General features: G+C 58.7%; 5 protein-coding genes across 9 annotated transcripts; 2 read left to right on the top strand and 3 right to left on the bottom strand.

Annotated features, from left to right (window-relative positions):
* The first annotated feature begins 113 nt into the window (after positions 1–113).
* On the top strand, positions 114–8,496 carry SLC37A4 (solute carrier family 37 member 4). 2 transcript variants are annotated; one of them, XM_063355019.1, is made up of 9 exons: positions 114–426; positions 538–770; positions 2,100–2,343; positions 3,626–3,784; positions 4,152–4,237; positions 5,136–5,249; positions 5,525–5,590; positions 6,608–6,746; positions 7,030–8,496. In XM_063355019.1, the coding sequence occupies exons 1-9, from the start codon at positions 279–281 to the stop codon at positions 7,194–7,196; spliced, it is 1,356 nt and encodes a 451-aa protein (XP_063211089.1). In that variant the 5' UTR covers positions 114–278; the 3' UTR covers positions 7,197–8,496. The 2 variants fall into 2 exon arrangements, with proteins under 2 accessions (XP_063211089.1, XP_063211090.1); XM_063355020.1 differs by lacking the exon at positions 5,525–5,590.
* Positions 8,497–8,615: 119 nt separating this feature from the next.
* TRAPPC4 (trafficking protein particle complex subunit 4) lies at positions 8,616–10,492 on the bottom strand. 2 transcript variants are annotated; one of them, XM_063355025.1, is made up of 5 exons: positions 10,192–10,492; positions 9,918–10,092; positions 9,734–9,837; positions 9,524–9,650; positions 8,616–9,109 (listed from the first exon to the last, which is right to left on the bottom strand). In XM_063355025.1, exons 1-5 carry the CDS (start codon positions 10,490–10,492, stop codon positions 9,031–9,033), a joined length of 786 nt encoding a protein of 261 aa, XP_063211095.1. In that variant the 3' UTR covers positions 8,616–9,030. The 2 variants fall into 2 exon arrangements, with proteins under 2 accessions (XP_063211095.1, XP_063211097.1); XM_063355027.1 differs by having other exon boundaries at positions 9,927–10,092.
* On the top strand, positions 10,388–12,373 carry RPS25 (ribosomal protein S25). The gene is made up of 5 exons (XM_063355028.1): positions 10,388–10,521; positions 10,656–10,751; positions 11,207–11,390; positions 11,786–11,884; positions 12,288–12,373. Exons 1-4 carry the CDS (start codon positions 10,519–10,521, stop codon positions 11,878–11,880), a joined length of 378 nt encoding a protein of 125 aa, XP_063211098.1. The 5' UTR covers positions 10,388–10,518; the 3' UTR covers positions 11,881–11,884; positions 12,288–12,373.
* Positions 12,374–12,494: 121 nt separating this feature from the next.
* On the bottom strand, positions 12,495–16,400 carry CENATAC (centrosomal AT-AC splicing factor). Of its 2 annotated transcripts, none has more exons than XM_063355022.1 (9): positions 15,970–16,400; positions 15,695–15,860; positions 15,555–15,617; positions 15,396–15,460; positions 14,919–15,021; positions 14,559–14,589; positions 14,072–14,158; positions 13,832–13,964; positions 12,495–13,371 (listed from the first exon to the last, which is right to left on the bottom strand). In XM_063355022.1, the coding sequence occupies exons 1-9, from the start codon at positions 16,266–16,268 to the stop codon at positions 13,326–13,328; spliced, it is 993 nt and encodes a 330-aa protein (XP_063211092.1). In that variant the 5' UTR covers positions 16,269–16,400; the 3' UTR covers positions 12,495–13,325. The 2 variants fall into 2 exon arrangements, with proteins under 2 accessions (XP_063211092.1, XP_063211091.1); XM_063355021.1 differs by lacking the exon at positions 15,396–15,460 and adding an exon at positions 15,221–15,366.
* Positions 16,401–16,577: 177 nt separating this feature from the next.
* On the bottom strand, positions 16,578–22,132 carry FOXR1 (forkhead box R1). 2 transcript variants are annotated; one of them, XM_063355024.1, is made up of 5 exons: positions 20,986–22,132; positions 19,931–20,139; positions 19,370–19,638; positions 18,787–19,019; positions 16,578–18,431 (listed from the first exon to the last, which is right to left on the bottom strand). In XM_063355024.1, exons 1-5 carry the CDS (start codon positions 21,104–21,106, stop codon positions 18,403–18,405), a joined length of 861 nt encoding a protein of 286 aa, XP_063211094.1. In that variant the 5' UTR covers positions 21,107–22,132; the 3' UTR covers positions 16,578–18,402. The 2 variants fall into 2 exon arrangements, with proteins under 2 accessions (XP_063211094.1, XP_063211093.1); XM_063355023.1 differs by having other exon boundaries at positions 16,640–19,019.
* Positions 22,133–22,394: the final 262 nt, after the last annotated feature.

Raw genomic sequence — 22,394 nt, 5'->3', positions numbered from 1 at the left:
TTCGTTCTCTTCAACCGAAAATAAACGTTACGCCTCGGACGGTGTTCGGTTCTTCCGCGGGGCGGGGCCCGGCGCCCAATGGGAGCGGGGGGGCGGGGCGGGACTTCCGGCCGGGGCGGGGCGGGGCGGGCCGGGGCAGCGGCAGGAGCCGGGGCGCCCGCTGCTCCCGTCCCGTCCCGTCCCGTCCCGCGCCCTCCCCGGTGTCGCCGCCCGCCGGGACCGGGCCTCGGCCGCCCCGCCCGACCTGACCTGCACCGTCGCCGGAGGAGCGCGGCGGGATGGCGGCCGGCGGGTACGGCCGGTACCGGGCCGTGATCTTCGGGGCCATGTTCGTCGGGTACACGCTCTACTACTTCAACCGCAAAACCTTCTCCTTCGTCATGCCCGCCGTCATGGCCGAGGTGCCGCTGGGGAAGGACGACCTGGGTGAGTGCCGGGACACGCGCACACCCCGCCCCGGCTCCCCTCCCCGGTGCGGCCGTTACCGGGCGGGCCGGCGGCCGGGCTGAGGCGCCCCGGGGGCTCTTCCCGCCGCAGGTCTCATCACCAGCAGCCAGTCGGCGGCCTACGCCATCAGCAAGTTCGTCAGCGGCGTCCTCTCCGACCGGCTGAGCGCCCGCTGGCTCTTCTCCTGCGGGCTGCTGATGGTGGGCCTGGTCAACGTGGGCTTCTCCTGCAGCTCCACCGTCGCCGCCTTCGCCGGGCTCTGGTTCCTCAACGGCTTGGCCCAGGGGCTGGGCTGGCCGCCCTGCGGGAGGATACTGCGGAAAGTAAGTGTTTGCCGGGGAAGGCGAGGGGGAACCGTCTCACGGCTGCTCTCCTGAGCTGTCCCGGCCGCGGGCCTGCGCAGACCGCGCGCGCCAAAGTCAGAGGAATTTGCAGCCTATTCCTGCCTCCTTCGAGGTCGAAACCACCAGCTCCGCTTTCTTCTGCCCGCGGAGCAAGTTTCCCTGCAGGAGGTTCTGCTCGTTTTAGCAAAGACTGAAAAAGTTTGTTAGCCCTTGCCTTGCCGTGCCTCGACTGTAGCTGGGTTTGATAAGTAACATCCCCTGGTACAGGAAACCTTCTGCCCTGGGAGAGATGTCCTTTGTCGGAATCCAGTATTTTAAGCGTGCAGGCAGAGGTCTGCTCGCCTCGCTGCCATGGCGGCGGTTTGCTGCCGGGCAAGGGGCAACGTGCAGAATGCCATCTGCACGCTCGGGAAACTCGGGAATTGCAGATTGCAGGCTCTTCAGGTAGAAAACTGGGTAACGTTTGGAGGAGCGGCATGAGGCGAGCCTCTGAGCTGCACGTGTTTGGGGTTTGCGGCAATCTGAGTGGAACAGATTGATTTCCGCCCTAGGGCAGAAGGAAAGGAGGTCAGCTGCCTGATGACCTCTCTCGAAAGACGTAGAACCCAGGAACGCAGGTGCTTGCGGGACGAGGGGAGAGGAAGAACTGCGTTGCCCTTCAGCGAGGCGTCTGGCCTCGTCTAGCTGGCGAGAAAAGGGCTGTCCGGGATGGTAGTGTGCACAGAAAGGCGGTTCCCGAATAACGGAAAAAATACGCGTGGCGTTTTCTGAAGGCGTTAGTGAATGTGGCACTCGGAGGTTTTCCTGCCGGCTGCCCCCACCCCCGTGGTTCTGGCTCCGAGCGCACAGCGCAATGCGGAGCCCGTCGTGCCTGACACTTTACTTAACGCGACAGCGAGTCCTAAAGTTACCCCGTGACTCCCTGCCTGTCCCTTCACGTTCCCGAGCCAGCAGACCTTTCCAGGAGGACGCTGTTCCTAGCAAGTGAGTACGCAGAACCGTGCGCTCTTAAATTTGCCTCTCCTGGCCTACAGCTCAGTTTCATCATCTGTACATGGAAATAACCCTGAGCTGGCTCGCGGTGTGAGCACCTGTCCGGCTCCTGCGGCTGACACTTGCCTGACGTTTGGGGTTCCCCGCACGATCGAGGTAGCGGGGAGTGGGTGCTCCCTCTGTCTGCCTTTCTAGATCTGGGTCAGAATTGCCCCGAACCTGCAGCGTGGGCCTCGATTGAGGAATTTCGGGTGCAGCGTCACTCTTGTCACTCCCTCTCTCACACCTCATGCCCTTTTTCTTGTTGTTGCACAGTGGTTTGAGCCTTCCCAGTTTGGGACCTGGTGGGCAGTCCTCTCCACAAGCATGAACTTGGCTGGGGGCTTAGGCCCCATCGTCGCTGCCCTGGTGTCTATGAACTACGATTGGCGCATGACTTTGTCCTTCTCTGGCTTCATCTGCGTTGTTGTCTCTTTTATTTGCCTCGTCCTGATTAAAAACGAGCCGTCGGATGTTGGGCTACCCAATATTGAACAAGGAGCCAAGAAAGGGAAGAAAGGTGAGCAGGAGGCTTCACTCTAAGCGGGCGGCGCGGGAGAAGGTGTGGTGCCGTCTCTCTGTGTTGTGGCACAAACGTGTCGCTCCTGGCGTACCGAGACCTCCATCCTTCCCACTTCCCGAAACCGCGGGATATCTATAAGGGCTTGTTGTCGGCAGCTTTATTCTGGTAACTGTCAAGCTGCTGCCTCGAAGCTATAAATCCTATAAGCCAAGCCCCAGCGTAACCTTGCGGGAAGGGGCCAGTCTACGGCCTTCTGAGGCTGTCACGGCACAGTGCGGCAGCAGGGGAAGAGCCCGGCCCCCGCTGGTTCTGTTCCGTGGCCTGCCAGTGACTGCGTGTGCTGGGTTTTTCATTTCCCCATCTGCGTAATGTCTTCTTACCAGTGCCCTCGTTTTCTCGGGGCTTTGTTTGCTTAGGCTGTGAGCTGAGTCTCCTCGGGAGCACTGGAGAGGGAGGACAAACACAACAGCAGGGAATGCTTCCTCGAGCCTGACCTTCCTCTCCTCCGTGTTAGCAGGGGACAGGCGGTTCTCCCCTCACCCTGCCGTGGGTTCTCGTGACCCCTGGCTTGTGGTGGACTCTGCTCCGTGTTTTCTGTCCCAGCCTAGGACATCTGGTTAGTAAATGTTTGCTCAGACCACTGAGCGTGGTGCTCCGCTGCAAGCGGAACAGGTAGAGGGGAATTGCAACAGAGGTTTGCGGTAGGGTTTTAAAGGCCGGTGGAAACTCAGCCTGCCGCGCTGCCCTGCGATGGATGCGCTGCTAGGCTTGACCTCTTTGTGTACAAAACCCAATATCGCTTCCCCGGAGCGGTCTCTGGGGGGAGTGGGTTTGTAGGCGTTCTTGGGTGACTGATGCAAGAATGAAGGTAGCACCTGAAAGTCAGCATCTTTGATTGGGTCTGTGTAGTGGCTTTCAGGGGCAGAGCTTAAAAGCCTTCGTGCGAAATCTGGAGAAGCAGATCCTTCTTCCAACAGCCTTCGCAAAGGGTTTATTCGCAACCACAATACAGAAAATTACTGGGAGTAGTGTTTTGATTGTTCTCCTGAAATCTGTAATGAACGTGGAATAAACTGACAGAATGGATTCTGAAATGGCCGCGAACCCAGAACACGGGGGAGGTAGAGCCGTTCACCGCCAGTGGCTGTGAATATCTGCCCCGTAAGGGTGTCCTTACGCGTGAGTCCTGCTTGCAGCTGTGGCTGTCGTGCCGCTGGGGCAGGGCGGTTCAGAAGCTGTGCTCGAGCAGCAGTAACGTTCCTCCTGATCTTCCTGACAGGTTCCTCCAGCGACAATAGCACTTTGACAGAGCTCCTGCTCTCGCCGTACCTCTGGGTGCTCTCAACAGGCTACCTGGTCGTTTTTGGAGTGAAAACCTGCTGTACTGACTGGGGACAGCTCTTCCTGATCCAGGAGAGGGGACAATCCGTGCTTGTGGGTAAGACGCAAAGCGGCGCATTTAAGCTTTGCGGCTGCACTTGGAGAGGGGTGGAGAGAGCTCCATGGGTCCAGGAAAAGGACACGGGCACCTCCATCTGAGGGGCTCGTTTCCTTACCTCCTGCCTGTCCGTTTAGATACACGTAGTTATTGAAATGACTCGCTGCTGCGGTTACCGCGTGCGCCGAGTGCGCCGGGGCTGGCAGACGGGCGTTCCTGGAGGAGGGTGAGCTGCAGGCTCGCCTCCAGCGGAGCTGCTCTGAGCTCACGGTGAGCCCACAGCAGCTGGGCTTGGCCCAAAGCCTGCAGCAGCGTCGCTGTTGTGACCCAACCTGATGGCCTCGTCTTTGCTTCACCTGCGTTCTAGGTAGTTCCTACATGAGCGCCCTGGAGATCGGGGGTCTGGTGGGAAGCATTGCCGCTGGGTACCTTTCTGACAGAGCGGTAGCGAGAGTAAGTAGTTGACACAGTGTCAATTTGAGCCACTTCTGAATTTTTACATTTATTTTTGCCTTCCTTCATGAGTGCTTAAAGGTGATTCTCCCCCGCTGCCCCCAGTCCCTGCCCCGGCAGTGGAGCAGGGTGCTCCCCTCGTGGATGTTGCTCTGGAGCCTCAGGATACCCTGAATGCAGAGGAGCTGCCGCCTCGCGGTGGAAAACAGCCACTCTCAGTAGCACGATTCTTTCTCCTGCCTTCCAAGCTCTTCTTTTGGATGTGCTTCTTTGCCTAAACTACCCTGCTTTGAAAGGAGACTTTTGCAAATCAGACCGTTCTCGATTAACCCATCTTCTTCTCTTCACGCGACCTCAGCAGCTGACCCAAGGTGCTCAGTTGGGGTGGCGTTGCCACCGCGCGCTACGATGGAGAAACAGGCCCATACCCTGTTCTGCCACGCGGACGAGCACAACTGCCGAACAGCCTGGGAGGTGCTGGGAAACGCGTGCCGATGTTAGGGATTGCGATACGCCTCTCAGGTCTAACATGTTTGATCTGCTGAATTTGTCGGCTTTACTGCGCTCTCCAAATTTCCGTGTTGAAAGAGACCTGGTTGTTGACACTTGTCTTCTGGCTGAAAATAAAACCCAGTGGTGGGCTCTGAAGCCGAATTCAGGGTAGAAATAGGGCGCAGTTGATAACAGAAGCATCATTCATCGCTACGAGCTTCTTGTTTAGCACAGACTGACCGTGGGCAGCCCTTAAACCGAACCGAGAAGCCTTGCTAAAAGGCGCGCTTTTGAGGCACCGTCCGTGTTTCTGACTGGGCTGTGTGGACGGCGTTAGTTACTCCAGGTATAAAATGGGAGGAGTCCGTCCAGTTCCTGACCCTCGGTTTCCCTTCCCGCGTTACAGGTGGGTCTCTCGAGCCACGGGAATCCTCGGCACGCGCTGCTGCTCTCCATGATGGCCGGGATGTGCGTGTCCATGTTCCTCTTCCGCGTCACGGTCACGGGCGATTCCCCCAAGGTAATCCACGCGCGAGCAGCCGACCGGGAGTTGTAGGGACAGCTCTTCAGGCGTGAGGAGTTTGGTAGGGACTAGGGCTGTTTTCCTTGCCTTTCCCCAGGACCGCAGGTTTGCGGTCTCTTTGTTTGCGCTGCAGAGAAGCGGAGTCTGGGGTGGGCGGCCTCTGCCGCCTCCGCTGGCTCGGGTAGCTGTAGTGTAGACGTGACTTGCATCTGCCCAAACGATTGCTGAATAAGTGCAGCCTCTTTTCTCCCTTTCCTTTTTTTCTTCTTCAGGAAAATCACTTCTGGACTGTAGCCTTGCAACCTCTGGCTGATCTTACAGGCCTAAAAGAACATGAGGTTTCTGCCTTGCGTTTTTTTTCTCCCTCTGCCTGTTTCTGCTTTCGCTGATCTGCCTTTTTCCTATCCTGGGAGGTTGGTTAGCACTCCAGAACTTAGAACCAGGGCACTGAGAAGATTACTGTAAGTTTTGTAAAAGAAACCTTTTCCTATAATCCTTTGATTACACTGACTGACTTGAAAAGTCTGAATGTAACATTTTAAGTTCTTATATCAAAGGTTCTGGAGGACGTTTGTTTGTCAAGTAAAATGTGAGTGAGCTCAGGAGGAATGATGCTGTTCCTGCTTAACTTTGGCAAGTGGTTTCCTAACTCTTTGTGTCTGTTGCCTATCTGGAAAACGAGATGTCGCTTACTTCCTTCTGAGCATCTTGAAATGGCGTTTGTAGTTCAGAAAGCACGCTGCGAGACGGTCACGTTACCTATCCTTTGTTGTCCTTTCACAAGCGACTGATAAATTCTGAGCCTGGTAGATCGCTTAGAGCGTAAGCTGACGCTGAAGTTCAGACTGTTGGGGCATTTTGGATTTGTTTCTGTGTTTCTTTAGTCACATAGAGGTTATCGGGGGGTGGCTACTCACAAATAACCGTGCTCTGGTGGGCCACTTGCATCTAAAATGAGAAACGCTTTTAGTCTGTGTCTCCGGGATCGTTTTAAAAAGTGACTCGACTCCCAGCGCTCTCCTGTGATTTCACGGGGTCGTCGCCCATCTCTCTTGGACGTTCTGGTTCTTTCTTGCAAAGCAGCACGTCCCGCGCGTGCAGGGCGTAGGGGCCAGAACTGCGGGAGGGAGGAGAGCTCGCGCTGGGCGGCCGGACGGTGTGGTGGAGGTGGGCTGCGTGTGTCGGGGTCTGTCGCAGGCCTGCGCTCTGCCGCCTGCAGGGCAGGGAGCCGCTCTCAGCCGGGAAATGTCACGACCCCCTCGTGCCACACATGGAGCCCGAGGTTTGTCAGCAGCTGTGGACTGAGGGTGGTGAGACGCCCAGATCCCGTTTCTGACCCTAACTTGTTTTGACAGCTGTGGATCCTGACGCTGGGAGCCGTGTTTGGGTTCTCCTCGTACGGGCCGATCGCCCTGTTCGGGGTTATAGCCAACGAAAGTGCCCCCGCCAACCTGTGCGGCACCTCCCACGCCATAGTGGCCCTCATGGCCAATGGTGAGTAGTGCCCTTTTTCCCCAGGAATACCAACAAAACCCGGGTGCGCTCTGGGTGAAGCGCGGTCTGGCCCCTGGGTGCCAAGTTACTGATGGCGGGAACTCCCCCGGGAGCGGAGGGAGTAGAGCTGGAAGCCTCAGGGATGCTTTGTGCTGCACCTGGCAGGGTTTTGCCTCGTGCTTTAAGTTCAAACCAAGAATTTTTATACGTGCAAAAGCAAGTATTGGCAGGTAAAACTGAGACGCTGGAGCGCTGCTGTTTTTCTCTTTGTTTTTCCTTATAGTCGGGGGTTTTCTGGCCGGGCTGCCCTTCAGCACCATTGCCAAGTACTACAGCTGGGCCACGGCCTTCTGGGTAGCCGAAATCACCTGCACCGCCAGCACCGTGGCTTTCTTCTTACTGCGCAACATCCGCACCAAGATGGGCCGGATTCCCAAGAAGGCTGACTGAGGATAAGCTGCTTTGGTGAAAAGGGTGCTCCCAGGCCGACGTGAATGATGCTCGTGTTTTGTTTAACTGGCCTAGGAGTGAGTTTACCTATTGCTGCAACCTAGATAGAAATGTCTCAATGTCTCATCCACTCTCACGTGCCTCAGGGCACAAGGTTCCTGCTACCGATCACTTTTTTTTTTTCCCTCAAAATGTGATAATTCAGCTACTTTACAGCTGCGATGATTTTACTGTACCTCCTTCTCACAGCACTGTCGGTGAAGCGAGCCGGCTCCGCAGCCCAGGCTTCTCCACTAAAAGTTCTCTGAAAGGACTGGCTCCGGGTGCCGTCACGTGTAGTTTTGTCCTTACTGTCCATCTTGGTCGTTAACTGTCGCTTCAGCCTCCTCGTCCCGGGGTGCTGCCGCGAGCCGTGGCCAGGCCCGTTCGCCCCGTCCCAGTGCACTGAGCCGTGAGCTCCCAGCGCGCTCGCGGCCCCGCAACAGTGACAGAGCAGCGAGCGATGATGATGATGACGGCCCTTTGGCCTCACGGCTGATCTGAGAGCGGCAGGGCCGAAGGTGGGGAGGGAGCGGGTGTTTCGCTCTGGACCAGCGGGACGCCGCTGCGGCGCCATGGCAGCGCTCTCCGCGGCACTTAGGAATAGGCACGTTTCCAAGAAATTCTTGGTGCTTCAGGGGCGAGCGTTTAGAGAAGCTCCTTCTGTTGAGCTGCTCCTGCCCACTGCGATCTCTGTGTGCGGAGTTAATGATTTGCGGGGGAGGCAGCTGCTGCCAAGGCAGCTTGTAGCCAATCAGCCGGGAAAGCTGACCCAGCAGCAGGTATTGCGACAGCCGCTGCCGCCAGCCCGCGGCTGCTGCAGCTGCGCTTCGTGAAAACCCGCGTTTCTGGCATTGGCTTGTGGTTTTTTTTCAGTACGGTCCGAGATGTTTTCGGTCAAGAGCTGCGTCTCCCAGGGCTGCGGGGAGGGAGTTGGGCTACCTCTGAGCGGAGCCACCCGCCGCTGACAGCCAGCAGCCTTGGGCAGTCAGGCCCAGCACTCTCTGCAATAAGTACGCTCAGGTTTTTAACTGGAATTTTGTTGAATATTCTTGTTTTTCCCCAAAAGGATTTACTACTTTAGCGTTCTGGAATAGGCAAGTTCAACTCGTGAAGAACCCGCACGCGGGTGCTTTGCTGAACAGCTCGGTTGCAAGAGTAGGTAGCCAGCCTTAATTAAAACAATGGAAGTGAATTACATTTTGTACTTAATTATGTGATCTTCTACTATCTGTGAAATAAAAATGGAGCAGTGTCACAAGGGCTGTGGTTGTCTTACGGAGAACGGTGCGAGCAGAAGCCCCCGGACCCGCTATTTATCCTCTTGAGGTGCTACCGGCGCTAATCTGCCCTGCGGACAGAAAACAAGCAGCATCCGCCTCTTCGGGGAACATTTATTCCTTCTACACAGAAACCCCCTGCAGAACCATAAGTTAGAGCTATACAGGAAAAATACATATGTACAATTATGAGAGGAAAGAAAACAGTCGACTGCGGTAAGGCCACAGACCCGCACCTTGTCTGTCTTCACCCAAGGGCAGCGGAGCCGCAACAGCACAATGAGCCTCTGTGGCCCGATGTAAACAGTAGCAACGAGTCTGTTTAAGGTAAATTTCACAACAAAGGGGACCAGACGGGATCCTGGGAGATAACGAAGCATAGTCGGGAGATAACGAAGCATAGTCTGGGGAAACGCAGTCTCTGCTGTGGAGGAGAGAGCTCCGGGAGAGGCCAGCTGGGGAGGAGAGGCCGTGCTCTTCAGGGAAAGGAGTCAGTGCAACAGGCGAGGCTCTCCCTATGATCCGGGTCCGAAGGGTCCCGCTTTCTCCGCCACCTCCAGAGCAAGTTTCAAGTTCTGGTCAAACAACTCGCATCTGAAACAGTCAGAAAAGCAGAAAAGGGATGGCTTTACCTACAGGACAGGCTAACGAAGACGGGATCTCCACATCCTTTGGCTCTGCATCCTTCAAGGAGAGATTCCGTAAGTCACATGGCAGCAACCAGACTGCTGTCAACCTTTGGCTTGGCCGTTAAGTGTGAGTAAAGCTGCTCGTGTGGGCTGCAGGGTTATGCTAGGACAGCAGGGATTGCACCAAGGAAGAGCACCTCCTGCTTCCCCAGGAGAGCGGCGCTGGAGAAAGCACAGGTCAGTGTCCCCTCCCTGCTGCGGTTGCTTCCCGCAGCCTCGGGGTCTGCTCTGCTACTTCACTGGAGGGCTGTGGGCATTTGCTACTGGGCAGGCAGAAAGTGAGGAGGGGTTGCGTTATTAAAACTGGGCTTTTCCTTACCTGATTGGCATCTCCAGGGAGTAGAAGGGATTCTTCAGAGCGAAGTCGGAGTAAATCTCATAGATCTTGCGGAGAAGGGAGTCTATCCCTGCCTGCCTCGGGTCAGCAAGAACCACGAATTTGATCCCTGGAGCCGCAACAACAGGAGCGTGAGGAAGGCCGAGCCCTGACAAAGCAGAGCGGCGCCGGGTGCCCGGGGCCGGAGGGTACCTGTCAGCGTCTGGAAGCAGTGCAGCTTGAAGGTGTCGGTCTCCAGCATCTCGATCCCGGAGCTCCCCACCTCGGGGGACAGCTGCGACCCGATGGCGAAGAGCCTGCGGGGAAAGGGCCCTCAGCGCCCCCAGCCACCCCTGCCTAGGCCACCCCCGTCCCCTCGCCTCCCGCCCCGCCTCACGAGTGGAACATGGAGGCCAGCATCAGCTTCTCGTTGGAGGACAGGCGGTGGCGGCCGAAGCGGATGGACACCGGGTAGTTGGCAGGGTTGCCCAGGAACTCCAGCACGTCCTTCCCGTCCGCCGTGAAGCGCCCGTTCACCTCGGCGCCGTTGATGGCCAGCACGGCGTGGCCCACTGCGGGGACAGCGAGAAGTCAGTCAGTCACTGTGTGTGTGTGTCTGTCAGTCGGCCCGGCCCGGCCCGGCCCGGCCCGGCCCTCCCCGCTCGCCGCACCGCGGATGCCGTCGCGCTGCCCGAAGGCGACGACGACGCGCTCGTCGTGCGGGCGCAGGACGAGGTCGAGGGGGAAGCTGAAGGTCTTCTCGGTGTCGGCGCGGGGCGCGTAGTGGTCCAGCTGGTAGATGAGGCCGCCCGCCTTGTTCACCACGTAGACGCTGAAGATCGCCATGGCGCCGCCGGCCCGGCCCGCCCCGCCCTGCCCCGGAAGTGGCGTCACGCCGTGCCCCGGAAGCCGCCCCCAGGCCACGGGGTTTCCTCGAGCCTCGCGCCAGGCGCTTCCTTTCTCGGCCGACATCTTGGGGGAGCAGCCGCCGCCGCAGCATGGTGAGCGCCGGGGCGGGCCGCGGGGCCGGGAGGGCGACCCCGAGGGCGGGGGAACCCCGAGGAGGGCCCGGGGGGGTGTACCCGCTCCCCGCCGCTGACCCTCCCGTCCTTCTCCCCTCCTTCCTCCCCCGCAGCCGCCCAAAGACGACAAGAAGAAGAAGGACGCGGGCAAGTCCACCAAAAAGGACAAGGACCCGGTCAACAAGTCCGGCGGTAAAGCCAAGAAGAAGGTAGGAGCGTGCCCGGCTGGCGGCAGGCCCCGATGCCGCTGTGGAAACCCGGGCGAGGGGGGGCACGGTGGGGCCGGGCACCCAGAGGGGGTTTGGGGGGGCCGCGGGGGTCGCCGGGCCTTCCCCGTGTGCCAGGCCTGGGGAGCGGGCGGGTGGGTGCTCTTGGCGCTGCCGTGGTGTGCGTGTGGGGGGTCCCGTCGTGTTAGAGGGGCTTGCTCTCCATCGGGCAGCGTGTGAGGGTGTTAAATCCGACTAACAAGAGGCTTTTCCCCTTTTATTTGGGGATGCCGTAGGTATTACGTACAGCACGTGCATTTACAAAGATCACCTTGTGCGTCTCTAGCCCTTGAGTGTGTGATGCGATACAGAGATATTGAATGGTGCACATCTTTTGCTCCATCTTTTGTTACTGCTTAGAAGATGGCTTAGTGGGCTTTTTTCCTCTTTTCGAGTAGAAGTGGTCCAAGGGGAAAGTGAGAGACAAGTTAAACAACCTTGTTCTGTTCGACAAAGCCACCTATGACAAACTGTGCAAAGAAGTGCCCAACTACAAGCTCATCACACCTGCAGTTGTCTCCGAGAGACTGAAGATTCGAGGCTCCCTGGCGAGGGCCGCCCTCCAGGAGCTGCTCAGCAAAGGTAAGCGCTTGAAATTGTGGGAAAAACAGAAAGTTGCTTGGATTGGGTATTTTTTTCTCGTTGCTCACCATGATTTCCTGCTGCATCTGAAGTGCCCGAGTGGGTGTGGTTTTGACGAGGCACTGCCTTAGCCTGGGTTTCAGAAGTGCTCCAGTGTAAGGAGCAGAGGCTCTGCTGCATTCAGTGGCACTGCTATACTAATGAAATGCTGCCCGAAGGACGGGTTGTGAAATAACCACTGCCAGACCTGAACAAAAGCCTTGTATAAGTGCATGTGGTGTTGGGTACCCTGGTGTTTCCTATCCTGCCTTGTCTAGTCTGCCACTTTAGAAGGCAGCGCAACATCCCCAGTGTCCTCCAGTACGCGCACACTCAAATAACTTCCTTTTTTGTAGGCTTGATCAAATTGGTGTCCAAGCACCGAGCCCAGGTGATCTACACCAGAAACACAAAAGGTGGAGATGCACCGGCCGCAGGGGAGGACGCGTAGGGAGGTGAGACGGTGGGGTCCGGGAAAGGGCCAGGTTGTGCTTTGTCAGGGGCCAGCAAAGGGCTACACGCTGTGTAAGGGGCACTGCCTCCGTGCTCTGGATGGGTGCCCTTTCTCCAGACGTTCAGAAGACATCGCTCGTGCTCAGGGCAACTTCCTGGGTGACGGAAACGTTGGCTCTCCAGAATTTAAGAGCAATTTGTGATTTTGTCCGTGTTGCCCATTGGATGAGGAAAGCCGTGTGTGCTCTCCCCTCTCTCTGGGCTGCAGGGTCCCTGGGCACGTGTCCCCTGCTGTCGGAGGGTACCGTGTCCAAGCATTCTTGTTGGAGCAAAGCTTTCAGAGCGTTCGCTTTGTGCTGCCTTGCTTTGACCCGTTTGTCTGATTTGGGACTTCTTGCTTTGCAGGTTCTCCAGTGACCTCATCAGCAACGTGTCGTATGTAGATGCACACAATAAAATTATTGAAATAATTTTTCTTGCCTTTTCAAGAACGTGTACGTTTCATTATTGACGCGTTATGGACAGTGGCTTCTGGTGCAGGTCACGGCTGTCTTCCTCTACCAGCCAGTTTTTGCATTTATACCGTCTTACGAGTATACTGTATTGCAGAAAGAGGAGGAACTTTTGCATCACCTACAGCAGCCAGTGATGTTAAACTATACTCGGTTATAATAGGAGGAAAATTGAAGGCTGGAAGGTGCTCGTGGGATATTTTCATTATTTATTTAAGCAAGCCGTGCCCACAGATCCCTGTGTGTGCAAGGCAACAGCGTCTGTCAGGTCAGTGTGTAGTGGGCAAGTGCAGATAAGCAGCTCCTAAAAAAAGCTATAAGTATTTTATTTAAATTAAAGGTAAGAACCGGCCACAGCAACGGTCTTTGAGGCCTCCTTTCTTTTACTGAGGACGAATGAGTTGTCCTTTAGGTGAGGCAGAATGAACAAAAGTAGTATAAATTGGAATGAAAGCATCAGCTGCCTCTCCTCGGTTGCCCCCAGAGTGGTCCCTGCATCCAAAAGGAGTTTCGGTTGGTCTACTGTACTAACACAGGTAACTTTACAAGGAAAAAAGAAAAAGGTTTATTTCTCAAAAGTTTATTTCTTCAATGGACGTCATGTTACATGTCAGCGTAGGACATGTCAGCACGTGCCGTATAAGGCTGGCTTCTTGCTGGCTTGTGGAGCTTAAGGCTTTGGAAATCAGTGCCCTAACGCGCACCGGGTTGGGTGCAGGGGGGTGGATCTGCCACCAGAACCCCGCAGTAGCTTTCCCTGACGGTGCTGCCGTCACCCTGCCTTCCAGGGCATCGAACGCGTCGAGGTGTGTGTATTAAATAACAGCGTGAAACTTGGCGGCGGCGGCAGCAGCACTGACGCAGCTGCAGCTACCTATAGTCCACCTTTCACAACAGCCAGAGCTTGGTCTCCTTGGTCCTCCTCTTCTGATCACCTTTTTCTCTTCTTTTCCCCCGATTCAGTTCTAAACTGATGCCTGAGAGAGAGCATAGGAGTCAGAATGCAGCAGCCTTTAGAGAGAGGTAATGAACACTGCCTCATCTGACGAGTAAGACGGTGCCACGCGTAGTGTTTCAGAACAGAAGCTCACGCAGTGGTTTTTCCCCGCTGGTGAGCGGCACCACTCTCAGGCAGCTGACACGGATTCCCCGCGTGCTACGAGGCACCCGCGGGCCAAGCGTGCGTATGTGCCGGGGCAGGGGTTGGAAAGGGGAGCCCGGCTCAGCGAGGCGGACGCTGTGGTGTGCGCAGCCCCTCGCGAGTCACACACGCTGCTCCGGGACAAGAGCGACGCTCTGGCTGGGCCGGGCACTGCCTGGCACAGCTCCTTCAGGCAGCAAGATGTCTGCTCATGCTGCCGCCCCAAAGCCCGCGCCATGGGGAGCTCGACGGGGAGGACCCTCTGCCGTCACCAGTCCCTGCTGCCGGAGGCTTACCTGGACTGCCACCTCCTGCCGTGATTCCAGACCCGCCCGAAGGAAGGCAGCCAGCTCTCGCCCGTCTGAGAGGTATGGTCAAAGTTGGCGCCAACGCGCTCTGCTGGCAGCTTTTTCAGCTTCTGCTTCTCCTCTAGAAAAATATTTTGTTCAGCGAAAGTTTTTCAGTCAGATTACTTCTGGTTCTTTAGCGTGGTAAAGTGAACGTAAGGTTAACCCGAATGTGTACAGCCCGCTCACTTTGTTTGAGAAACTCCTCATACGAAGGTCCAATTTGTTGTTTACTTCCATCCTCCTCTTCCTCCATTAGCCACGGAGGTTTTGCTCCTAGAAGTCACGGGGAAATGTATTTAGCCGCTGAAGGTATCTGAAGCTCGACAGGGAAAAGCATCCCCTCTTCCCCCGTCCCTGCAGCTCGCCCTGCCGAAGCGGCGACGGAAAAGTAAACTCTGGGCTTTGTAGGAAGAAACTGGGTTGCCTTGGTTAAAGCCGTGGCGGATCACACCACAAACCACACACGCTGCACACAGCAGCACCCACAGAGTTTTCGTAATACAGATGTGCTTTTTTTTCTCCTCTATTATGTCAAATATTATCAAAAGAGTGGGCACCTCCTGGTTATCCTGTAACTGCTTCAGAACTGCCTTACGTTACCCCCCTTCCGTTTACAAGCCAGGAGTTTTCGGTCGGGGAGCAAACAAGTGAGCCATGAAGCCGGCGTGATTACCTGTGTGCACGTTTCCTTTCCCTTCCGTTTCCTGTTAAGAGACATAAAACACTTGGGAGAAACCGATGCTTTTAAGAGGATCTTTACACAGAACGGTGCGTGTGCTGGTACAGAAAGAAGAGGGAGGCTCTTCTCTACTTTCTTTTTGGAGCATTTGTATTTTCAGGCTGTGTAAAGAATGCTTCATGAAACAAGAAGTTAACACCGGACGACTGAAACTCTCAGCCAGGTGGTCGCCTGACTCTGCAAAGCTGCCTTTTTCGGCGCTGGAGGCAGCAAGCCCTTGTTTTGCGCTGGAAGACGTGCTGCCTGTTACCCGCAGTCACGTTTAAGTCCCGCGCGTTAGCGAGTCACCCCTACCTGGTGGCCAATGAAGGTCAAAGCCTGGCCTGATTCCATCCAGTTGAAGTCAGGTCCCGTCTGTGTCCCGCTGGGGCCGGGCTGCTCCGCATCGCGGGGGTTCCTGGAACAGAGAGGGGACAGCGCAGCCCCAGAGGTGAGTAACGGCTGGAGCCGGGCGGGCAGCGATTGTCCGGAGGTTGCTGGAGTTTGTGTGTGGAGCTTTGCAGTAAGAAGGAAAGGGAGAAACATTCTTGGGCTACGACTGTGTAAACGCTCGCGTGTTATTGCTGCGCTGGCTCTTTCTGGCTGTCAGGGCTCACCTCCGACCGCGCAGCAGTGATCGCTCTGGGGCGGGGGTGCTTACTGGAGTCCGGATAAAAGTTTGTGAAGGATCTGAGCGAGTGCCAGACCCCGGTGATGGCGGCGTTGGCTGCGGCAGCAGCACAGGGAGTGGCTGCGGCTCGGTCTGGGAACGGGAGGGAAAACGGTTCTCACCTTCCCGGTGGTGCCGGGGGGCTGCCGACGGGAGGTCCCGCGCCGGGCTCCGGCTCCGCTTGCAGCTGATCCAGGGAAAAGCAGCGGTACCTCTGGTCCCCAGCAGAGCCCCCCCTCCTCCCGGTGCCGGTCCCGGCGGGCAGGGCCGGGCTCACCCACCTGCAGCGCGTCCCGCACCGTCTCCCGCTGCCTGCGCTCGGCCTCCCGGATGCCGGCCGCCATCTGCGGGGAGAGCGGGGCGGTGGGGCCGGGCCGGGCCGCGGCGGGGCGGGCCCGGGGCGGGGCGGGGCGGGGGGTACCTGCTGGATGCGCTCCTCCTCCCGCCGCCGGTGCTCGGCCAGCGCCCGCTCCAGCCCCCGGGCGAACCGCTCGTACTCCTCGGCCGGCACCAGCACCCGCTCCCGCAGCGCCGCCTCCGCCCGCTGCTCCCGCCAGAACCGCGCCGCCTCCCGCCGGTGCTCGGGCCTGCGGGGCACGCGTCAGCGCACGCCGCTCGCCCGGCGGCCCCCGCTGGCCCCGCCCGCCGCCACCCCCCCGCCCCCGCCCCGGCGGCCCCCGGCCGCCCGCCACGCACCCGGCCAGGTGCCGGAGGAGGCCGGCCTGCGGCAGGGCCATCCCGCCGCTCCGCCCGTCCCGCCGCACGCCGCGGCCGCACACCAGGCACCAGACGCGCCGGCCGTGCTCCGCCGGGTCGTAGGGCCGCAGGGCCGCCTCCCCCCCCGCCGCCGCCGCCGCCGCCGCCCGCGCCGCCGCCACCGCCTCCTGCAGCTGCGCCAGCGCCTCCTGCAGCCGCCGCCGGTGCCCGGCGCTGTAGAGGTGCCGGCGGCCCGCGAAGGAGGAGCGGCGGCAGAGCTCGCAGTAGTGCACCGCCATGGCGGCCCCGCGGGCCCCGGGCGCAGGCGCGGCGGCAGCGCCGGCCCCTCCCGGGCAGGGCCCCGGGGAGGGCGGGAGCGCGGGGGCCGGTGCGGGTGGCCGGGGACCCGCGCCCGTGTGGCGGCGGGCGGGGGCTTCTCGGTGCCGGGCGGGGACGAGCCTGTGGCGTGCGTCACCCCGGGCCCGGCTGCGGCGTTTCTCTCGGTTCCGGACCCTTTTCAGTTGCTGCGGGCCTGGGCCGCGGCGTCCCCCGCACAAAGCCGGGCTGGGCGGAGCGCGGGCTGGGGGCGGCCCTGCCGACAAGGGCTTGCGGGTGCGGGGGTGAGAAGCTCGGCGCACCCCCGCAGCGTGCGCTGGCAGCCCCGAACCCCCCGCAGCCTGGGCAGGGGGGCGAGGGGGGAGACCCCCCTCTTTGAAACGGAAAGACTGAGATGAGATCCGAGGAGGAAATTCTTGGCCGTGGGGGCGGTGAGCCCCTGGCCCAGGCTGCCCAGAGCAGCTGTGGCTGCCCCATCCCTGGAGGGGTTCAAGGCCAGGTTGGACGGGGCTTGGAGCAGCCTGGGCGGGTGGGAGGTGTCCCTGCCCGGGGCAGGGGGTGGCACGGGGTGGGCTTTAAGGTCCCTTCCGACCCAAACCATTCAGTGATGGTTACGAACGCTCTCTGGAGACGCGTCGTACATCCCCAGAACGTGCTGACACCCCACCACCTGCCTTTTCACCAGTCTGTCTGGTAGCCTTGGTCTGACACCTTCGTTTTCCTGCCCATCCACAGCTCTGCCAAAACCCGTTTTTGTGTTTGGGGTTTTTTTTGCATTCAGTCGGAGCAGAGGGTGCTCGTGGCCCAGCCTGACGCCACTGAAGGAGAGCACCTGAACTGCAGCGCCCAGGTTATCTCCCTGCCGCCATCCAGCGCAGCCAGGCCTCCAAAGACCGTTGGCCGTGGATCAGGTCGCACTCAGGCAGACAGAAGGACAGACAGCCTGTGCCGCCCTGCGTGGGGCTGACAGCCATCCTCTCCCTCCCTCCGGCTCGTGCCGTGGCTCGCGTGGTGTTAGTGCCCGGCCGACCAGACCCGCCCTGTCCCAGTACCTGCGCTTAGACCTGAGCCTGGGCATCGGTTCACTTTTAACATGTCTGTTTTTATGCTCTGGCGTGAAAGGAGCTGATCCGCGGGGTGCCCCAGCCAGCCCTGCCGAGCGTGTCGGGCCGGGTCGTCCCGCGGCACCTTCGCCCTGTGGGTCAGGTCTGGGTACAGCCCCGCAGTGGGCTCCAGAGCTCGTGTCATGGCTCTGTGCTGTTTGTCCCTGTGACGGGCGCCCCGGCTCCTGCTGCTCATCATGGACGTAACCGGACCCACCACGCTGCTACTCCAGCAACTGCCGCAGCAGCCAGGACGAAGGTGTGACAAATCTGCTCTTCTCGAACACTAGACACCTGGTACCTGCCTGCATTCTGGCCTGGGGACCTGATTTTCCTGCCTCTTGCTGGAGAAGCGGGTAAGCGAACAGCACAGCAGCAAGCCCCGACTGGCTGGTTTTTCCCTTCGTTGCCTCCCTGAGATCACGCTCTCCCTCCTCGCACTCTGCAGCACTCGCTGATTTCTGCCGAGGGAGCGTTGCAGAGGTTCCGCGCGCTCTGCAAAGCAGCCGGCCCAGCAGCTCTGTGGATCCCGCGCCTGCTGGTGTTACAGCAGCCTGGGATAACCTCTGCGTGGCGGGGGCTCCTCTCACTCTGCCGGCTCACGCCGCCTCTGCTCAGCCCCTGGCCTCGGGCTGGGACCCTCGGTTAGGGAACAGCCCGACCTTCTCCTGCAGCTTAGTCCTCCCCACCGCAAGAACGTTGCGCAGGGCAACAGCTTGGGTGGAGGACTTGGTGTTGAAGTCGTAGCGGGTGCCGCATGCCAAAACGGCTCCGCAACTTCAGATGTGTGCAGCTGCAGAGAAAACTTGCCTTTCTGAAGGAAATGAGACTGGTCATCTTTCTCCTCCCCACCTTCTGAGCTTGAGCCCTTATGTCACGATGCCCATAATTTCCACGTGCAGTTCGTGGGAAGCCACCTGCGGCAGCACCCAAGAAAACAAGCCTGGTTTGAAAAGACATGGCACGTGTTTCAGGAGCAGGGAGCCAGAAGGAATCATAGGCCCAACAGAGATCCCACGAGATCTGCAAAAGATATGGAGAGAGAAGTCGCAACAGTTAATTGGGCTGTAACGACAGCTCGGGCACTGATGCTACGGCCTCGGTTCCTACCCCCGTTAAGCTGAGAGGTATCGCATTGCTGAGCAACGCGGGAGTGAGGTGAGGGCTCTGATTTAACGCAGTCTGGTGTTTCTCCCGCTGAGTTGGTTTCATTACAGAAGGTGGCCCAGCCCTGCTTGTGGGGGTATCACTACAGGGGTCCCTGAGCGTCTGGTGGTGTTTCCCAGACCCCAGTGTTCGGGTGCTCACCCGTAACCCTCCCACCACAGCCTGACGACTCCCTCTGCTTTTTGCGGGGCGCCCGCCCGCTGACACCTACCCGGGTCGCTCCTGCTGTGGCGCGGCAGGTTGAGAGCCTCTTCGGGCAGAGCCTGGGCTTCCTCCTGGAACGTCCTGCGTCCTTCTGGGGTCAGTTTCCACAGGCAGGACTTGCGGTTTCCCTCTCCAAACGCAAAGCCAGTGCTTTTCTCAAAGCAGCTGCTGAAGCACAGGTCGTGCCGGATCGTGCTTTTCCAGCCCTCGGGGGCCGTTTTGAAAAATGGGAAGTGCTGCCTGTGGAGAGAAAAGATCGTCCCGAGCTGAAGCAATCGGAGGCTGTGATAGGTAACAGAATACAGCCTGTCCGAGCGAGGGAAGGAGGCGAAGGTCCTCCCTGACCCCTGTGGTGTAAGGATGGTAAGACAAAACTAAACTGCCGGCTCTGGAGGCTCCTGGGTTTGGCTGTTGACAAAGAGGGGAAGCAGTTTTCTCGGCGGCGTCTGGAGCCGAAGGCAGAGCTAAGACCAGAACGCAAGCCCCGGCTGCCACCTCCCTGCTCCCCGGAAGGAGGTCAGGGACCCCTGTACCCCTCGTTGTCCCTCCTCCCCTCACTCTGCGCGCGGAGCCGGGGGGAGAGTGGGTACCGTGTGAAGTGGTAGATCTGCTGTACGGTCAGGCTGCCACTTGCGCTGTTGCCCAGGGCGAGGGTGATGAGGATGCAGTAATTCAGGGGGGGACGGGGCCAGCCTCCCTTGATTTTGGGGGTCGTCCGCCTGGAGCGCTTGAGCTTCACGCTCTGAGCTCTGAGGACCACAGATTTCCAAGGCATTGGCATCGCCTGTTGTTCGGGAGTTTCCGGCATCTCCTGAGGAACTGGGATGTCCACGCGTGAGGCCTCTTCCTCCTCAGTAAGCTGGGGAGAGGAAGGAGAAAAAGGAGGTGGATGTGTCAGGAAAAGCTGCTTTGTTCTGGGGGAGGGTGGGTCTGGCAGAGAGCATACAGAAAGTTTGCAGACTTTAAATTTCAGCCTCCTGCCCTGCGCTTTGTACTCAGCCTGTTCGTCAGTCGGGCTCCATGCACTGACCGACCCCTGCTGAAACGGGAGGCAACCGCTCGCGGAGCCGCTGAGCCAGCTCGTTTGTTCCTGCGGGATCGTTAAGCGCGTACGGTGCTTCGGACTGCCCAAGCAGTTCCCTTTTTTGTACCTTTCCAGCCCGGCTGGAGGCTGGCAGCGCGTCCTCCTCGGAGCAGTCCGGCTTGGCGTTGTCCCAGGATGTGTTCGGAGAGGAGGTTTCCGTGGCACCCGTGACCACCGGGCTGTGGGATCCGGCCGGGGCTGTGCCGGAGCTCCCGGGGATGGGGCAGACCAGGCTGGGCTTCACCCACATCCACAGGTGGGGCTGACCGCCAGCTCCTAAGGAGAAGGAGAAACACCACTCCCCTGCTCTTACCCGAGGACCCTTTCTGGACCCTGCTGTCCAGAGGCAGCCTGGGGAAGCTCGAACGCGACGCAAACCCCAAGGCAAAGGTCCGCACTTGCCTTCTCATCCCTCTAAACAGTGTCTTTTTCCTGTTTCGCATACAGCGTGCGTGTCTGCCTGTGCTGGCACCGCTGTGGCCCGCCCGAACAACGGTGCTCAGCCCTGAAATTGTACTTTCTCTTTCCCCTGGAAAGCCAGAGGAGCGTGACTGACTCCCTCCAGTGCTCCTTTCCCACCTTTGTCTACCCAAAAGGTTGCATTCGGAGGGAAGCGTGTCTGCAGGCACAGCTACGTCATTGTGTCCTTGTCCTTGAGAGACGGGCTTCAACTTCTTCTAAGTAAGCTTAGAAAAATTCCAGTCCAGAGGTTCTGGCTGGGCAGGGAAAAGCCCCTCTCCCGGCCGTTCCTGAAGCACCGCCGGCCTCTGAGGTGGTACCAGGTCCCGACCTTACCCCCGGCATCTGGCACCCGTGCGCCGGGGCTCAGCTGGGCACGGCGCGGGGTCTGGCCGGGAGCTGGCGGAGGGGGGAGCCCGGGGACGCCATGGGGAGCCTTTTTGTGTTGGCGTCGTTTGCTGTAAGCTGCAGACTGGCTTCATACCTAATTGCAGACACTTCTAATTTGATCTGATCGCGTTTAAAAACAAAGAAAATGAGCTTTCTGTTACCTTCTAGACTGGAACTTACTATTTACCAGGCTCTACAATTTTCACCTGCATTTTAGAGATGGGAATCTTTTTAAAAGGAAGCCAGACCAATCCGTCCCCTTCAGGCCCTTACCTTTCAGAGACCTTTCAGCAGTGACGGTGAGTTTGAGCTCCTCTGCCATGTCCCAGTCCTCCAGGCCGTTTTTTAAATGCAGGCTTTCCCAAAACGGCTTGTTTTGAAAACTCAAGTGCATTTTCTTCGTGTGGCGAAGCAATCTCCAGGTGCTGAGCGCAGCGGGATCTGTGGGGGCGGCACAAAGAATCCCAGGGGCTTGAAGGGCTCTGTGTGCTGAGAGACGCGATTTCGTATTTTTTTTTTAAAAGAGGGTATCGCACAGGTGGGTAAAAGGCTGGTCTCTGTTTCATACTTCTAAATACCTGTTAAAGCCCCTTCCAGTGAGTAAACGGTCCATACTGGTGGGGTCGGCGAGCTGACTGAGAATAAGATAGGTGGCAGCACACAGGCTCTGTTTTCTGCCCGTTTACTTTGCGAGAGCCTTACTAAATGAGCCGTTCCCGCGTTCCTTAGACTAACCACTTATTTTTTTCCCGCTTCTGATAAAATCACAGCGTTACCTACGCTCTGCGGTGGACTTGCCCAACCTGCGAGCCCAAACGCCTCCGGAAGTAGGACGGATCTCTGAGGGATGCAGAGAGCGCTCGGGATGCGTTTGCAGGTACCGGGGAGCTCCCTGGACGCGGAGGGTTTTAAGACTGGAAACTGCTTTAGCTCAGCCCAGGCAAAACAGCGAGGGGGTGCCAGGCTGCGGGGAACGGAGCGGGGTTGGGCAGACACCGGGCGTGCTTTGGCAGCGTGTGTCTCAAACTGTTTGTGCAGCTTGGAGCTGCAACCTGACTTCTGCGCCTCCCGGAACTGGTTTTTTTTCTTCGACTGTATCGTAGAATCATAGGGCTGGAAGGGCCCTCTGGAGATCATCTCCTCCACCCCCTGCCAGGGCAGGGTCACCCAGAGCGGGTGGCACAGGGACGCCTCCAGGCGGGTTGGGGATGTCTCCAGAGACGGAGACTCCCCCACCTCTCTGGGCAGCCTGTGCCGGGGCTCTGCCACCCTCAAAGAAGTTCCTCCTCGTGTTTAGGTGGAGCTTCCCATGGTCAAGTCTGTGCCCGTTACCCCTTGTCCTGTCCCCGGGCACCACTGAGCAGAGCCTGGCCCCATCCTCCTGACACCCCCCCTTTAAGTGTTTATAAGTGTTGATAAGGTCCCCCCTCAGCCGTCTTTTTTCCAGACTGAAGAGACCCAAATCCCTCAGCCTTTCTTCATCAGAGAGCTGTTCCATCGCCTCAGCAGCTTGGTAGCCCTTTGCTGTCCCCTCTCCAGCAGTTCCTTGTCCCTCTTGACCTGGGCAGCCCAGAACTGGACCCAGCACTCCAGGTGCGGCCTCCCCAGGGCAGAGCAGAGGGGGAGGATGACCTCCCTCCACCTGCTGGCCACGCTCTTCTTGATGCTCCCCAGGATGCCAT

The sequence above is a fragment of the Chroicocephalus ridibundus genome, chromosome 18, assembly GCF_963924245.1.
Source record: "Chroicocephalus ridibundus chromosome 18, bChrRid1.1, whole genome shotgun sequence".
In the NCBI taxonomy this organism is placed as follows: Eukaryota; Metazoa; Chordata; class Aves; order Charadriiformes; family Laridae; genus Chroicocephalus; species Chroicocephalus ridibundus.
Note: the sequence above shows the minus strand (reverse complement) of the source record. Positions and strands in the feature narration are given on the sequence as shown.

Coding starts and splice junctions, on each gene's coding strand:
- SLC37A4 (XM_063355019.1), top strand. CDS start 279: ATGGCGGCCGGCGGGTACGGCCGGTACCGGGCCGTGATCTTCGGGGCC. Junction 2,344..3,625: donor AGCCAAGAAAGGGAAGAAAG/GTGAGCAGGAGG, acceptor TCTTCCTGACAG/GTTCCTCCAGCGACAATAGC. Junction 5,250..5,524: donor TCACGGGCGATTCCCCCAAG/GTAATCCACGCG, acceptor TTTCTTCTTCAG/GAAAATCACTTCTGGACTGT.
- TRAPPC4 (XM_063355025.1), bottom strand. CDS start 10,492: ATGTCGGCCGAGAAAGGAAGCGCCTGGCGCGAGGCTCGAGGAAACCCC. Junction 10,093..10,191: donor GCAGCGCGACGGCATCCGCG/GTGCGGCGAGCG, acceptor CTGTCCCCGCAG/TGGGCCACGCCGTGCTGGCC. Junction 9,838..9,917: donor CTGGCCTCCATGTTCCACTC/GTGAGGCGGGGC, acceptor CTTTCCCCGCAG/GCTCTTCGCCATCGGGTCGC.
- RPS25 (XM_063355028.1), top strand. Junction 10,752..11,206: donor GCGGTAAAGCCAAGAAGAAG/GTAGGAGCGTGC, acceptor CTTTTCGAGTAG/AAGTGGTCCAAGGGGAAAGT. Junction 11,391..11,785: donor CCAGGAGCTGCTCAGCAAAG/GTAAGCGCTTGA, acceptor CCTTTTTTGTAG/GCTTGATCAAATTGGTGTCC.
- CENATAC (XM_063355021.1), bottom strand. CDS start 16,268: ATGGCGGTGCACTACTGCGAGCTCTGCCGCCGCTCCTCCTTCGCGGGC. Junction 15,618..15,694: donor AGGAGGAGCGCATCCAGCAG/GTACCCCCCGCC, acceptor CTCTCCCCGCAG/ATGGCGGCCGGCATCCGGGA. Junction 13,372..13,831: donor GGCAGGAGGTGGCAGTCCAG/GTAAGCCTCCGG, acceptor GCTCTCTCTCAG/GCATCAGTTTAGAACTGAAT.
- FOXR1 (XM_063355023.1), bottom strand. CDS start 21,106: ATGCACTTGAGTTTTCAAAACAAGCCGTTTTGGGAAAGCCTGCATTTA. Junction 19,639..19,930: donor CCTCCAGCCGGGCTGGAAAG/GTACAAAAAAGG, acceptor TCCTCTCCCCAG/CTTACTGAGGAGGAAGAGGC. Junction 19,020..19,369: donor CAGATCTACCACTTCACACG/GTACCCACTCTC, acceptor TTCTCTCCACAG/GCAGCACTTCCCATTTTTCA.